The sequence below is a fragment of the Notothenia coriiceps genome, unplaced genomic scaffold (genome assembly GCF_000735185.1).
Source record: "Notothenia coriiceps isolate Sejong01 unplaced genomic scaffold, NC01 NC01_scaffold00030210, whole genome shotgun sequence".
In the NCBI taxonomy this organism is placed as follows: Eukaryota; Metazoa; Chordata; class Actinopteri; order Perciformes; family Nototheniidae; genus Notothenia; species Notothenia coriiceps.
The window spans coordinates 571,666-589,042 of record NW_011362911.1 but is presented as its reverse complement, the minus strand read 5'-3'; the positions used below and the strand labels follow the sequence as shown (position 1 = coordinate 589,042).

Below are 17,377 nucleotides of genomic sequence, written 5' to 3'. Positions count from 1 at the left end.
ATTATGTGGGTTGAAACTATACTTGTACATTGTGTAATATAATGCAATAAACTGCCTGATAATGTATCATTATTTGAACTTATTTATATAACAATTTAGTTTTTTTCAAAAAGTTTTACCAAATTGGTAAAGAGTGACATCTGTCAAAAGAAGAACAGAAGGTTCATTTAGGATGATATGAACTGTGTTTTCCCTTTGTATACTGGGCCAACTCTCAATACTGAAATGTAGAAACAGAACTTTTCCCTCTCTGTCACTGTGATTGTAACTTGAGGATGCAAATGGCTACTCATCTCCAAATCATGCCCCCCATGATAGGAGAGACCCTCGTGCTATATTTAGATCCACTTATAGCCAGACAGACTTAGCGGACACCTTCATTGGCCAGCTGCCCTGTCACTCACTCTAACAAGCGAGTAGAGGGGCTTTATTAGTTTACATTAGAGAGTGTACCCTGTGCCAAATTTAACCGCGGAGGGGAGGGGTGTTGGAGGCTGGGCAGCCGGACATGGTTGAGAGAGGGTCCAGCAGGTTACGTGTGTGTGTTGTGGCCAGTGGAAGACCCCGAGGCCTGGGTCCTGATTCTTGCCTTAGTTGTATTTGAGGCGAGAAGACTGAGTCGGTGGGTCTGTCGGTGTGGAACGGAGGTTGTGTCCAGCAGAAGTCCACTTTTCCGGTCCATTCAAGGGCATTGCTGGGGGCCCGAAGATCAACTCTCCACTGAGGCCTGTCAGCGAAGCAGGCGGCCTCATGGACCCTCGAAGACGTGTAGGGCTTCACCGCAGGGGATGCATAAGCTGACAAGGTGGGTTTATCCAGTAAATCTGAATTCTCTGTGATTAGGTTTGGTACATTAAGGTACGGTTAGTGGTTAAAGTTTAGTATAAGGGTATAGAGGCTGTCATTGGTCATCAGGCTGTGTTGTGTAGGAACAATGCTCTGTTTTCTATTCATGTTCATGATCTTTTCTTCTTATGGGGGATTACATAGTCTTAAAGTCTAATATAGAAAGCAAATGTTGGTTTAAAATTACAACCCAGTCTACAGGTGTTGAAACACTGGCTAGATTTATTAGTGGTGGCTCCCTAAATATCGTTTCACCTGCCACAGTTTTAGCAGTTATCAGAATTCATTGTCGCTCACAGTAGCAGACCGTGAATGTGCTGTTAATCCACTGCACACAGTCCATATATCAAATGTAGAATATATTTATAACAATGTGTTACAGGAGCTGACAGGACCGACATTACTCAACTGTTTCTAATTCTCAATCTAACCACATCTGCCCGGTGTTTTATTTCACCTCATATATAACTCATGTAGCTGTGGCTCCAGCCACTGAGGCTGGGAGACTCAGAATCATGACTGGAAGCTCCCCCCCCTGTCCACACTTGCCAAATATATACCCTCCTAAAGTAAATATAAACCTGTCTGCGTCCACGTGGAAAATGCCACTACCTGCTCCCCCTGTTGAACACTTGGTTAGAAGCTTTGCTCTCGTCTTAGTTAGACGTTAAAGAGAATATTTAGATATCAGAAACCCTGTAGCCCACTTCAACCATTAGATTAATAATATTAAATAAGTCACAAGTGACATTAAAGAATAATTTTTGACTGTTTTCATATCTCCAGTCCCAGATCTGAGATCACACAGCCATGGGGGACTGGAACCTGCTGGGAAAGCTTCTCGAAAAAGCCCAGGAGCATTCCACTGTGGTGGGGAAGGTGTGGCTCACCGTCCTGTTCATCTTCCGCATCCTGATCCTGAGCGCGGCCACAGAGAAGGTGTGGGGCGACGAGCAGTCGGGCTTCATCTGCGACACCAAGCAGCCCGGTTGCGAGAACGTGTGCTATGACATCACTTTCCCAATCTCACACGTCCGCTTTTGGGTTCTGCAGATCATCTTTGTGTCCACGCCTACGTTGATCTACCTGGGGCACATCCTCCACCTGGTGCGGATGGAGGAAAAGCAGGCAGAGAAGGACAGGCAACATGCCTTACATTCAGACAAGCAGGCCCTCATAGTGGAGGGTAAGCCCAAGAAGCCCCTGGTGAGGGACGAGAGGGGCCACGTGCGCCTGCAGGGAGAGCTCCTGAGGACATATGTCTTTAATGTGATCTTTAAAACCCTGTTTGAGGTGGGCTTCATTGTGGCTCAATACCTCTTGTACGGCTTTAAGCTGAAGCCCATGTACAAATGTGACAGATCGCCCTGCCCCAATGTGGTAAACTGCTACATATCCCGCCCTACAGAGAAAACCATCTTCATCATCTTCATGCTGGGAGTGGCCAGCGTGTCTCTGCTGCTCAACCTCATAGAGATCTACCACCTGGGCTTCACCAAGTGTCGCCAGGGCGTCGCCTTCAGGAGGCGCTATCAATCCTTTAAGGGTGTCCACAAGGAGCCCAGCGAGGTGGCGGCGGCGTACGGGCCGAGTTACGACGACTACTTTCACCAAGTGCAGCCGCCCTACCCCCCCGTTCCCAGCTACAACCTCTCCCCTCTGTCCGAGGGCACAGACTCGTCCTTACACCCCTACCACAGCAAGGCGGCATACAAACAGAATAAGGACAACTTAGCGGTGGAAAGGAGCAGCAGCAACCCAGAGGAATGTGACCTGAAAGCACAGAAGGGAGCAGGATCGGCCCCCGGGTCACCTACGCAGGCCAGGCCCGGCCGCAGTGCCAAACACAGCAACAACAAGACTAGAATAGACGATCTGCAGATATGAGGAGGTTTATGTTTCTCTGGGGTGTCTTAAGTTGCTGCGAGGGGATCGTATGTTGTTTGAAAGCATTCACACATGCTCAACTGACCCCTTTTTAAGATGGCGGATTGACTCATTCCAACTGAGAAAGGAGTGACACTGCAGGGTGCACCGAGCTGTTCAGTAATGTACAAAGACTGATGCTGGTCACATTTCTGATGAACTTCTTCTGTTCCACTGAGAAGTGTCCCATAGCTGGCTTTTGTTTTTATCCCTCCACGATTCACTTTTGTCCCTGAGAACCTAAAATCAACAACAAATATAGTCGGATCAGGTTTTACATGAATGTGAATGAATCCAAAAAACGCACCTGTGTGTACAAAGCTGCCAAAACTTTGGGAACAGAATCCAGGGCAGAGGCTTGTTCATGTCTGGCCTGACCTCATTTGAGGAAATCAGATAGGGTAAATAGTAACATTTAACTTCCTTTAACAGTTTTGAGGTCACCAGTGTAGTTCACTTGCTTAGGCTTGAAATGAAAAGTCGTGCGAACACATTGAACATTGGAAATACTCAAGCCTAATTCCAGGACGCGCCTCAAAAGAAATTGCACTGGTCTCAGGAGTTCCCACATTTGGGCCGCCTCCTTTATTGTGACAGCCAGCAAGTACATAATTACAAGCACATTGTTTTGTTGATCCTTGTTTATATCTCTGTTTGTGCCGTTTGTTTATCCGTGAGGTACTTGGTGACAACCATATTTGTAAAACTGCTTGAAATAAATCTGTCTTAAATTTGCAAAGTTAGCAGAGGATTTATAATCTCAAGTCTTCCTCAGCAAAAAAAAGGAGAATCACTTCAGTGGAACACATGTCGCAAGTGTTATTTCATACTCCTGGAAAAAATACAATCAACTCAGGAGTTGAAAGAATAATATTGGTCCTATGTATAGTCTCTATGAACGGTAGCTCAGATAACTGCACTGTACATATATTAACTCTGAGTCTTTTATTTTTGAATCTCTTAAATGAGCATCTACAGTACCAGGTGTAGTTTGAGTCATCAGTATCCACCCAGAAACATTTGTTGAGCAGGAAGAAACATGTCATGAGTAAAGCCTTTGCGGTCTGAATATCCCACACATGCACAACATGGTGTCCCGGGAAAGAGGAGCCCCCCCCTATGGAAACCTTCAAATGAATGACATGGCATGTCTCATACCTTCGGACTCCATCATTTTCTGTCTATGATTTATGTGTCAAGGGGAATAACAAATACAATTGTTTCTTTATTTGCATTAAAAACGGACTTTCTGAAAAAACAAATCTTTTAGTTGAAGTTTATTAATGTATTGAGATACGATTGAGTGTAGTCATACTATTCTATACTTTAGGTTGCTGTGGAGCCAGAAACGATGTCTCTTATCTCCCAGACAAAACAGCAGGATTGTTATGTGTAATGTATGGCTCCATAAATCATAAAGTCATCCAGAATGTCTCTGATTCTAAAAAACATAATCTTTCACAGATGGAAATAAAACACCATGATGTTATAAAGTGATCATATCTTAGAAAAAGGGCAATAATGTTAATAAAATGATAAATGAAGATCAATAGATATGAGTTATGAGCATTGATGGATTTCCAGCACTTTGAAATGAAATCCTTTTAGTGTAAGGCCAACATCTTATATTGCAGTTGCATCAGAGGATTGTAAGTAAAGGTTTTCGGTTTGTATGAATCACGTAATAAAGTCTGTGATTTGTTAACTTTAGAGGACATTGACTAATTATGTATATTTTGTAGCTCTACAAATGAAATGAACAACAGCATCACCATCTCAGACACAATACATTAGTCAAGAATTGTGTTTGTCTGAGGTACAAAAATGGCTGGTCGGGAGACGGGCTGCACATCATGATGTCTTTTGTAAAAAGTAAGGCCCTTGTTAGTGGTTTCAGTATTTTCTTAGAATCCTCTACCTGACTTCAGGAAAACTGCAACAATGTCCCTATAATATATAATACAACACTTGACATAATAATGTAGACTAACTCTTTCAAACTGGCAACATGTATTGTACCATTCATAGACCAAGGTACAAATGTTTAACCTTGTTTAAATCCAAATATAATAATGAGCACATGTGTTCTTTTACAGCGCAACCTAAATGCAAAATAGGAGGAGAATTAGCCACTGCCAAAATTATGGGAGAAATGCTTAATTAATCATTTTAACAGCTTTAAGTAACACATTCTGTAAAGATGGAGAGAAACGTGAAGGTGGGGCTGTGGGAGGACATTTAGATTACTCACTACAACAAAACCAACACCCTCCCCCAACTCTGAAACCCCCCTAACATGTTTTCTTCATTCCCTAAAAAGTGAAATTGCCTCAAGGGTCTTAACGTAATTTAGTTATTGAGAAGTAAAAACCATTAAATGGAGATTTGGTTTTATTTCTAGCCTAGTTCTGTTCAAAAAACGAAATGAACAGTACAGAACAGAAGCCATGCACCAAAACAATCAAAAAACAATGGAATGTAAATGTTAGCAATGTATTTCTAATAAATGGGCTTAACAAAAAATGCTGTAGTATATTGTAATGTAAACTAATCTAGAGAGTCAATAGCGATTATACACTTTACATGTATTACTTAATTTACAGTAAAATAATATTGTATAAATAAGAAAAACTGTTGTTTCTTCAGTGCTGTAGCCAGTTTAATGGGAAATATAGTAACAGCACAGAAAAGCGCTCCTTTGGTTGTGTGTAATGGTGGATATCATTTGATGAGTAACTCTTGCCTGTGCTTCATAATATGTATCAGAAGCTATAGCACAGTCCTCTACTGCCCTCTCCTTTTGCTTTTACTTTAACACTGACATGCTGCTCCTCTGAGGGCACGCCATCTGCTGGGCAAAGGAAATCAAGATACAGATGCATACTGATAAATAATTTCAGGATATATTAAATATCTGTGTTTTCAATTAGGACATACGTATAAACAAAGAGTCTGTACTGGATGTGGATTTCATTGTAGGCCACAAAGAACACAGTCATTGTTGTTGTTTACTTAATCCCTGTTTAAAGTAATTGTTCAGCACACTCCGGCCTGTTTCTCATCACACTCAGCCTGCTAATGTGTGATAAATGACAGTGCCAAAAGCAAAGCCTGCCCTTGCACCAGCTTTATGTGGCTGCTAGGGTAAGCTTTAGAAATATCAGCCAAAAGGAAAAACGAGGCTTCTGATGTTTGCTGACTGACTCAATCTGATTGCTTGCAGGCATGTCACCTCATCACCAACACCAGCCTTGTTAGAGTCAATGCAGCCCCAGTTTCTGCAGGATAGAGCCACACTAGTGCTGTGGAAGAGAGTCCCACATGGCACAGAGGGGACTGAACAGAAATCAGCTGCTGACACGGTTTCTGAAGCAGAAAACACCATCATGGCTCAGCGTCTGTCACGTCTTGTCTTGGCCTCTGTGTTGGGTGGTCCATGGGGACGGGCTGGGGGTTTGTTGCTCCATGTGACAGCTGAAGCTCGGCCAGAGTCAATGAAGTAGGCATTTTTTATTTAATGTTTTTTATTGCAAGATTAATGACAACATTGGCATAACAACACGAGGAAGGGAAAAGCAGTTGTGTGTGTGTGTGTTAAATGTACACATAATACATAATGAAGCTATTCTCACACATGGGCTGTTGGGGAGGGGGGTTACTGCCAAATGAATACTTTCCATGCACTTACAGTAGTCAGTATGGTGTAAAATGCCTGACTGACATTACCACAACTAATAACAAAAGTACGACCAGTAATAAAAAGTGTAATAGTAATCCTCACTTTGTAGTTTTTGATATGAAATGTAAACTTTTTGGCCGGCAGCCATACAATGATTTTTAAGTAAACTATTTATAACACATACAGGGAAATGGCGTTTTGTGGGCTTTTGACCACTTTTGACCCCTAAAAACTGCAACCAGCCCTTAAGGAGGAGGCCTGTTTACTAGGGATTATATATTTATATATATATATATATATATGCATGGCAACGGGAAGGGGAACAATCTGGAAGTAGTTTAAGAAAGTGATTTAAAAAAAATTCACTGTGATTGCTGATTTGAAAGAGGATGAATTAGGTAATCAATTTCAATATTTGTTGCCGTTATTTTGTTTTTGCATTTTAACTATGTTGCTGTAGTGACAGCTGAATTTGCTTCTGGGATAAACACAATAACAAACCTATTAATCACAAAGAGAACCGCGCAAAGACCATGTGCTTGAATACAAATCATGTTTGTTTTCAATGGAAGCTCTAATTTTGATTACGCATGACATTACAAACACAAATCTCTGTGCTAATAATGTGCACATACGTACATGCATCGCTTTGCACACATTTTACTCTGGCTTGCACGACAAATAGTAGAGTAGTCATGGCTCCTTGCACGACACAGCTTGTTTACCAGCTCATTGACTCATTCATAAATCATATTCCTCCCAAATTCTACTTTAAAAAATCTGATTTTATTAAGCCACTGCTATATTTCATACACTGCAGGCATTTCCAGTTAAGCACTCAAGTTTTGTATCAAAAAGTAAAAAGAAAATATAGCAGAAACTTGATGCGACTTGTCACTTAAATATGTGTACTGTATATACAGTAGCTACAGTATGTATATATCATAGACTGTAAAGGGGTATATATATCTCTTGTTTTAATTTACTATATAACTTCCTTTTACATTTTTGTATAATTGTTTTACCTTGTGTGAATCTGTACTGTTCTGTTTTTCATTCTCACTTTGTTACTTTCACTCCTGAATTTCCCAACCGGGATAAATAAAGCTCCACCTTATCTAATACTAACGAATATCTTTAGTAACGAAAGGATATACGTATTTCATGCACATAGTTTGATACATCCACCAAAAAAATAAGGAACTCCTGTCGTAAAAGTAGCACACAAAACTTTTTGAAATTATGAGAAACAACTAAAAAGATTGATTTTTTCTAGTTTATTTGAGCCAGTCAACATTCTCATCTGATTCACTTCACAAACACGCCCAAATCACAAAAAATCTTCAATACAAAACATTTCTTTAAATATAATTTAATCTTACAACTATTTTTTCTTATTCCAAGTTCCAAAATATCACTGAACTACAAACACAAAGAAAGAAACACAAACGAGAAACAGATGTGTGATTCATTTAAGGACAAAACGTTATGAACATTTTGAACCAAAATACAGCATGAAAGTTACACACATCATGGGTTTAAATTAAAGTCATTATTCAATGTATGCAAAAGAATGGACATTTGAGGACAGAAGATTATTCAGCAGCGCAAAGAATGGACGTAGAGCATTTTGGAACCAAATTCTTCATACATTCACATTGAATCACATATGGTGTGTGCGTGTGTGTGACACGCATCAAAACTGAAGATGTTTTTCTACAGGACCATATCTGACCTGTGCATGGACTCGTAGCACTTATCTTTTAACAAAGCCTCTTAAAAAGTGGCCTTCATCGGTCAACAAAAGTAACATTTCAAGAGAACATGAAGTCAAAAAGCGGACCTGCTGAAGCTGGTAAAAAAACACACCCAGCACTCCACTCCCCCCGCCAGGGAATAATATAATGCTTTAACCTTGTGTTAGAGCCTAGGCGCGAACCAGATCCCCTAACAGTCTGGTTGGTAGATGGTGCTGTGTTTACTGCTGGAGCCCATGGTGGGGGGGGTACGATCCATGCCGCTTCTGTCCGTCTCCTCCGGTCCAACGAGCCGATAAGGACATGCTTTAATCGTGTTTGCCCTTCCCTTTAGGCGTGGTTCCTTCGTTCCAGGCCACATAAACAAACAACGCCAGAACTACATGCACAGCGAGCACTGCGACAATGGCTGCATAGAAGTAGCTGTCAGAGCTGGACATCTTCATGGACCCTGGGAGAGGAAGAGGAGAACAGTTAGCAGTGATGACAAGTAGCTGCCTATAATACGTTTAAAAAAAGACCACCTAAAAAAGAACAAAGCCAAAATTAGATGAAAGTTGATAATGCAAGTCTCTCTTTAAAATAATCCTGATTCAGTCTTGCGTATATTACAAAATATTTTGTATCACCAATGAAAGGTTGTAGAGATACACGTTGGTACCAGCCTATCATCAGTATTGTTTAATGAAATACATGAATTTGGTTGTCGGTCAACAACCGCCTTTCTGTGGACAAAGTAATTCCATAATATTGACGTTTGTCTTTCTAAAACAAAATCTTTCTTCTGGGTTTTTTCTACTATTTCACTTATCGTTACTTCATCGACTAGTCAGGCCTGCTTTGGATTTTAAATAAATTGATCCATAACAACTGTGATAGATCTTACGGTGCAGAGCCTGCATATCAAAACAATTATTTGAGTCAGGGGAAATGTTTTGCATCAATCAAACAATATATTGTGCAGCAGCCCTGATTACATTTAATTACAGCTAGAAAAAAGAATACTGCAAAACATCTCTTTGCCTTGCACTACGAATGGAGCCTGGCCGGAATTAGCAGGCCTATAGATTTGGTAAATGAAGCAAAAATACACACATATTAATAGGTTGGGTTGCAAAGTTTACCCTCAAAGAGGTACGCCTTGGTTGCAAAGTAGAGTCCAATGGGCAGAGTCACCATCATGATGGTGAAAAACAGCAGCGTCTTCAGGGCTGACACCAGGGAGCTCTCATTCCTGCAGAGGAGGGCAAGTGCATGGGTCAGAAAAAACGGCAGCGAAATACTACAGGAGCCACGGGACTGCGACATACTGATGCGGGGATGTCCCATGGCTGTGTTTACTGTTATCTTCCAGGAATGTGCCACATTAAGTTAAAGTCAAGTTTCAAACTTTGACACATGTTCAACACCAAGCAGCTCAGGGGGACGGGCTGTCTTTAGGACAGTCGTCACTGCATGGACAGTAATGCTAACTGTAGGCTAGGAAGCTAGCTAGGCTAATATTAGCTTTTCATTTAAAGCAGCAGCTTGTTTTCTTCTCACCCTCTGTTATAAGACTGCAGCCCGTCGTCTGAAGCTGTTCTGACAGATCCGTCCATTGCTGGGCTGATATAAGACGAGATAAAGATAAAACAGTAAGGTATTATCGGTTAATATTAGCGATTTCCTTCACGTCTGCGTTTTATTGTCGGTGATGAAAACTATACTTCCGCATAGGATCACGGGACCGTCACATGACGAGATTTGACGACAGTTAGTCTCGCGTTGCTAGACTTGCTAGAGATTTAAAGCGTGGTGAATGTCCTGCATTTAGCTATTGATGGATTATCATTAATGATACAAACATGTGTAAGATTGTAATTTATGCTTGTTACGGTGTGGTGCTGAAATGTTCTATTATACATGAATAGTTTAACGTTTTTAAATGTATAAATAACACTGGATCATTTATTTAAGATAATCTTATGTTTTGTAGCTCATGTAAAATCCTAATATGCAAAGTACCTAGAGTTTGCAGGTAAAGGAAATGGAGTAAAAGTAAAAAGTTAAAACATTTCTACTTTGGGATAGAAAGTAGTATAACATGGAAATACTCGGGTAAAGTGATAGTACCTTTTGTCCCCTCTTAAATATTTTATTTCCGGGGCCCCCACTTTTGTCATACACATTTTAAATAATTGTCATTATGTGACTTTTTTTGTTGATGCATTTTCTGGTTTTGGAGATTTTTTACAGTTTCTTTGCTAGGGTTAGGTTAAAGAAATACCATTCTTGTCAACTGAAGTAATTCTAATGTCACTTTTATCTTAAATACACCCCCACATGATCCTGGAAAGTGATATGATTTGATTGAGGTCATTAAATATAAACCTGTCTATCTATTTATTTTGAACTACATAAGGCTTACATTCATTTAGCTGACTCTGTGACCTGCAGCCTTACTGAAGTGAAGCTCAGAATCATAATATGTCTTCTTTGGCCTTGAGGATAAGATGAAAACAATTTTAAGTATGTTGTCTAGACTGTTTATTGAGAATATCTATTAAAGTGAGTGTTTGTGGGTAGGGACTTTTTACACCCTTATGGATTGATCATATTTATTTTCTATAATAAACTATTCAAGGTGCAAAAATAAGCCTTCAACAGTTTTAATTGCCGATGGCAGATATACAGTGGTGAAAAAAAGTATATAGTCAGCCACCGATTGTGCAAGTTCTCCCACTTAAAAAGATGAGAGAGGCCTGTAATTTTCATCCTAGGTACACCTCAGCTATGAGAGACAAAATGAGAAGAAAAAAAAATCCAGAAAATCACATTGTCTGATTTTTAATGAATGAATTGGTAAATTCTGGTGTAAAATAAGTATTTAGTCACCTACAAACAAACAAGATTTCTGGCTCTCACAGACCTGTAACTTCTTCTTTAAGAGCCTCCTCTGTCCTCCACTTGTTAACTGTATTAATGGCAACTGTTTGAACTCGTTATCAGTATAAAAGACACCTGTCCACAACCTCAAACATTCACACTCCAAACTCCACTATGGCCAAGACCAAAGAGCTGTCAAAGGACACAAGAAACAAAATTGTAGACCTGCACCAGGCTGGGAAGACTGAATCTGCAATAGGTAAGCAGCTTGGTGTGAAGAAATCAACTGTGGGAGCAATTATTAGAAAATGGAAGACACACAAGACCACTGATAATCTCCCTCGATCTGGGGCTCCACGCAAGATCTCACCCCGTGGGGTCAAAATGATCACAAGGGCACCCCAGTTTTACTAGTGTTCTTGCCACTCGTTTTTAGGGTCTTGGTGTGCCCCCCTGGATCGGTTACTGGACGTCTCTCGACCCTGGTTTTATTGTTTCCGATGGTAGTCATTGTGTGATGCGGCGGTCCCTGAGTTTAGGACGTCACGGTCTGCACAGGGGGACGAATTCGGTCATGTACAGGTCCGGGCAGACTTCAAACGATCTCTCGTAAATCTACTAGGTCTTCTCCTAACCCTCTTACAGTATATCAGTCTACTTTGGTTTTATCTTGAAAAACCATTTTTGTGTTGATCTGCACAAACCTCCTCTTACTTGTGGTATGGATGACACTTTGTACCCCCACCTTTGAAGTACGAAACCCCGACAAAAAGACGTTTCCCTGGTCCCGCTGACTAGGCACATTTCCTTTCTTACTTACCCCGGTAGATANACAAGACCACTGATAATCTCCCTCGATCTGGGGCTCCACGCAAGATCTCACCCCGTGGGGTCAAAATGATCACAAGAACGGTGAGCAAAAATCCCAGAACCACACGGGGGGACCTAGCCAATGACCTGCAGAGAGCTGGGACCAAAATAACAAAGGCTACCATCAGTAACACACTACGCCGCCAGGGACTCAAATCCTGCAGTGCCAGACGTGTCCCCCTGCTTAAGCCAGTACATGTCCAGGCCCGTCTGAAGTTTGCTAGAGAGCATTTAGATGATCCAGAAGAGGATTGGGAGAATGTCATATAGTCAGATGAAACCAAAATAGAACTTTTTGGTAAAAACACAACTAGACGTGTTTGGAGGAGAATGAACACCATACCTACTGTGAAACATGGGGGTGGAAACTTCATGCTTTGGGGCTGTTTTTCTGCAAAGGGACCAGGGCGACTGATCCGTGTAAAGGAAAGAATGAATGGGGCCATCTATCGTGAGATTTTGAGTGACAACCTCCTTCCATCAGCAAGGGCATTGAAGATGAAACGTGGCTGGGTCTTTCAGCATGAAAATGATCCCAGACACACCGCCCGGGCAACGAAGGAGTGGCTTCGTAAGAAGCATTTCAAGGTCCTGGAGTGGCCTAGCCAGTCTCCAGATCTCAACCCCATAGAAAATCTTTGGAGGGAGTTGAAAGTCTGTGTTGCCCAGCGACAGCGCCAAAACATCACTACTCTAGAGGAGATCTGCATGGAGGGATGGGCCAAAATACCAGCAACAGTGTGTGAAAACCTTGTGAAGACTTACAGAAAACGTTTGACCTCTGTCATTGCCAACAAGTATTGAGATGAACTTTTGTGATTGACCAAATACTTATTTTACACCATAATTTGCAAATAAATTATTTAAAAACGTGATTTTCTGGATTTTTTTTTCTCATTTTGTCTCTCATAGTTGAGGTATACCTAGGATGAAAATTACAGGCCTCTCTCATCTTTTTAAGTGGGAGAACTTGCACAATTGGTGGCTGACTAAATACTTTTTTGCCCCACTGTATAATGCCATAACATTGGTTTCTTTGTTGTTGACTTTTGCATCCGATCAAATACAAATTATTTAATAAAATGTTTAACATTTAAAATCTGCATGTCTCAGTTTGCTACACTCGGTTTGCATTGCACTTATTTTAAATTCAAAATAACATATTTTCCCTTACATTAATTAAAAATGTTTATTTATTCTGAGAACAAGTGTTCATTAATATCTTGAAATCACAGTTAATGGTTTCTATTCCCAGGCTTTGAAAATAGAAGCAAAGGATGTAACCCTGTAAGTTCATCATTCAAGGGTCATTAATGGGAGTCTGGTGTCATGTCATGTGCTTTAGCACCCTCCATTCCTGAATAATACAACACTGTAGACCATTCTTGTTTAATTGCCGATGTAACAGAGAGCCATTTTGTCCATTTTGTGCCGACTGTACATTTAGTCCCGTGTGCTGTCTGTAGTTCTGGTTGAATTCTTGCTTCCCGAGTGTCGAGGAGTGGCACTTTCTGCTCCAGTTGGCTCTTGTCTCACCGGTCCCATGCTCAGCAGGTTCCACAAAACACATTTCATTTGAAAAGACTCAAAAGGGATCCGCCAGAACCACTTAGAACAATCCAGTGATATGTGTTCAAAATAATCATTACGCTTTCTTTGGCAATTTTACCCTCATATAGTTAACCAACAAAAAGCCCATGATTGCATGTGTCATAGTGCATCATATTATTCTTTATCCTGTTGCAGAATTAACCACTAAGAGCAATTTAAAAAAGCACTGGAGCTGATGACTTGCAACACTAAAAAAAAAAGACATGTATTTTTGTTCATCAGCAACACATAAAGACATGATTTGGACAAATGATAATGCCTAAAGCTATCCTAAATTGGTGCCAGCCAGATCAAAACCTTTAGGACACGAGGCAGTGGTTTTCATAAAAGATTGCCGATTTTATCAACTGTGGCAAAATCAACACACAATGAACATTCTGGGACGTTGCTTTGACTGTGTTTTAAAATGAGATAATGTTTCATATCAAACACCTTTTTTGTGTAAAAGCCAACGCATATGAAACAGTGTGTGGACTAGTCGTACAGAATATGTTGCGATAAAGGACTTGATGGGATGGGATAAGGAGGATTAATAAAACCGCATAGAAAATTAAAGCTTAAAAAAGTTGTGTTCCCAATGGAATAATAGCGTTTACAGTAGATCTGGTCAAGGGGTCTTCTGTTGCATGTTCAATACTTAATTGTCCTTCCTCTTAGCACTTGATCTCTGAACTTCTGGAAGTGTTTCCCATGCCTCCCTCTGTCTGGACTCCCCTAGCTATGCTTTTTGCATTCCATGTGTCTCCAGTGCTCTTTGTCAAACACCAGGCAGCGCACACTGCACACCTGTTGTTTTGACCAGGCCACAGTGTCTAGGTGTAAAGTGTAAACTATAGTTTCCATTACAATTCAAAGTAAGAATACATTTAATTTTTTTAATAGTTCAATGCTATTCATGGCTCGTTTACTGTTTTTGCAACTGCTGCTTAGTGTTGGAGGATTGCTATCAGTAGTAATTTAATGTTCAAGTATATTCCATTTTTGTGTTTTTAGTATTGAAAATTTGCCACGTACAATTCCCCAAGTACTGTACTTTATTTTCCAAATTTAATATTTCCCTTTTTAGCTACTTTTACTTCAACTGCACTCAGAGGCAAATATAGCACAATTTATTCATTTATCCTTTGCATGTATTTAACAATTAGACGGCAACAACTTCAGATTATGATTTTCCAATTCCAATTTCATCTGCATTCCCCTGTGTTGGATACCACTCTCTTTAAATATAAAAGTCAAGAAATCTGACATAAATAAACCCCATCATCCCCATTTCCTGTTTTCATTGGCTTACTTGGAACCACAATACCTAAAAGCTCCTGGTAGTTTTGTGACCCATTGCCAATCAGACATGTAGAGACGCATCATATGCATGAGATCACAAGCAATGCTAAACCTGCACAAATCCATTAGGAGACTTGCTTTTGGGGCAACAGGCAATGCAATGCAATGCAATGATGTGCGAAGCTGTAGAAATTCCTCTGTGCAAAGATGGGAATTAGGGCTTCATCCAGCGGAGCGAAAAACCATCATGTCATGCAAGCCTCCGTCCACACATTGCCTCACTTCTCATCCATTGTGTGTTGGGGATTTAATCTATATCTCCCACAAATGATCACTTGTTTCTTTGAGGCCTCTCCTCACACATCACTGAGGACACGAGGAAAATAAGCAAGTCAAAAGACCCCTGTGGCGGATGTGAAGTATCATATTTACAGACACATTCAAGTTTATGCCTTATTGCTCCTTGTGTGCTTGGTCCAGTTTGGGCAATATATTCTTAGTGACACTCTGTGGACGCTGGAAAGAGCTCTTAATATCTTTCATTTACTGTGGCCTACAAAATATATATGAAAAATAATAAAAGATATCAGTTTTTTGACAAAAGAGTAATTTTGATGATATGAAATTCTGACAAATCCCTTTATGACAGCAGATGGGGATTTATGATGTGACTTCGCTATATAAAGCTAAAACACAAAGGAACAACCAAAGTAAAAGCAATCAGATCGGATGTTACAGAAAAACCAGCGAGACATGGTCACATACGTTCTCGTATGTGAAATGTGTTGAATATTGTCATGAGTTATGATGGATTTTCTGGCATACGTCGGCATAGATAGATGATGCTGACCTTGAACATGAACATGAAAGGAAATTGGTCTCTGCAAGCTATTAGCCTTCATATTGACTCGCAGGCAAAATGACAGACAGTGTTGGTGGTTAGCAGTCATGCCAGCTTTTCATCCTGGACTTGAATGTTTGTATTTTTGATTTATCCACTAAGAGATATGTGTTTTTTGTCTTTCGTCATTCATCATTGACTAAAACCATCAATCTTATCTTAAGAAATCTCATCTTTTTGCAAAACTAAGCTTGCATTACACAGTCGTGGATATAACATTGCAACCCAGTCTCACAGCATTTCATGTTATAGTTACGACATTTATTCTATTGATTCGTGTACACAAACACGATTTCCCCCTTTTTTTCATGTCACACAGAACGATTTTAAAAGCAATGTGTTTCTATTGGTAGTGTGTTTCATGCTTGCAACACGTCTTTTTGTCCGGTCGGGTCTTGGAAGACCGCAAGCTGTGTGGTTCATAAAAAAGTATCAACCACAAGTATTTCTTCTCAATTTCTTCTCAAGTAGAAACAAGTTTGCCAAAAAACTTCGTTAGAAGAAGCAGTCTAGCTCTTTTCCCCTGCCTTCCCTCTTCAGTTAAATTAAAAGCTATGCCCAGATAGCTGATTTCTGACAGTAGCTTCATATTTCACGGACAAAACAGGAATGGTATGGATCCTCACATGAAAGTAAAAAAGCAAAGGTTCAATATTGTCACACTTATCCTTACAGCAGGATCATTCAATAGGGCTACATCTAAAAAGAGCAGGAAAAGGACAGAATGAAGAGAGGTAGGTGAGAGGGGGAGGAAGATGGATGACCCTGCCATTAGTCTGTGACTCGTTGATGTAGAGCCGACTGTGTCATCTTCCCTCGAGCCCCTTTAGTCACTCATCTGTAGCTGACCTTGCACTGGCATGTGGGCTGCTTCTTTCTTCCACATCAGAGACGCTGTTTCGGGAGGTTGCAAACAGCACTGAACATTTTTGGGCCATTTTGCAGCTCTGCAACATGAACCTGAAACAAGATCCGTTAGGGTTTTAAATTCCTTTTCATAAATCTATAATTAATTACTTAGGGTTTAATTTACATCAGGCAGCAAGTCTACGCTTATAAGCACAGAAAAAATTGAATTAGGCAATATGAATGCATGGTCTCTTTAACATTCCAGTAAGGATGCATCATTTCAAAAATGTGTCACATTGATTTCTCGGAGCCTTCCTGTGAGGTGAACCGCTCACAGTTTGTGTGCTGGACTGGAGTTATGCTGGGAGGCTGTCAGAGCTCATATCTGCCAGGGTGACATGTGCCCAGGCACACTCGCACTAACACATAGTAACATCTCTGGCTCCTGATGTGTGTCATGTCCCCCATGCATTAAATAAACTAGAATGCTATATTTTTCTATCATCTGCTCTTCCCCTTTTCAAAACAGATCTGATTCCTAAATCATACAGGGATGTTTTTGCCCGATAAATTGATCCATGCGATAGTTTAGACAGTTCAAAGACTGTAATGTTTACCAGAAAAATGTACTGAAACTTTGAGAGAATAAATCAAGGCACGTCTTTCTCTATTAACACACACAGCCTGGTTATATAATTCTTCTCTTTTTTTATTAAAACCGGACCAAAATCTTCCACAATCTTTCCAATATGTTATGTGAGGACATCGTTGCTCAGAAGACTGAGGGTGGAT

At 40.4% G+C, this 17,377-nt stretch overlaps 2 protein-coding genes across 2 annotated transcripts; one reads left to right on the top strand and one right to left on the bottom strand.

Annotated features, from left to right (window-relative positions):
- The first annotated feature begins 468 nt into the window (after positions 1-468).
- Positions 469-4,028, top strand: LOC104959292 (gap junction alpha-3 protein-like). Its single transcript, XM_010787162.1, has 2 exons — positions 469-805; positions 1,633-4,028. The coding sequence occupies exon 2, from the start codon at positions 1,657-1,659 to the stop codon at positions 2,731-2,733; it is 1,077 nt and encodes a 358-aa protein (XP_010785464.1). The 5' UTR covers positions 469-805; positions 1,633-1,656; the 3' UTR covers positions 2,734-4,028.
- A 3,877-nt stretch (positions 4,029-7,905) lies between these two features.
- Positions 7,906-9,948, bottom strand: vma21 (vacuolar ATPase assembly factor VMA21). Its single transcript, XM_010787163.1, has 3 exons — positions 9,751-9,948; positions 9,333-9,442; positions 7,906-8,659 (listed from the first exon to the last, which is right to left on the bottom strand). The coding sequence occupies exons 1-3, from the start codon at positions 9,804-9,806 to the stop codon at positions 8,517-8,519; spliced, it is 309 nt and encodes a 102-aa protein (XP_010785465.1). The 5' UTR covers positions 9,807-9,948; the 3' UTR covers positions 7,906-8,516.
- Positions 9,949-17,377: the final 7,429 nt, after the last annotated feature.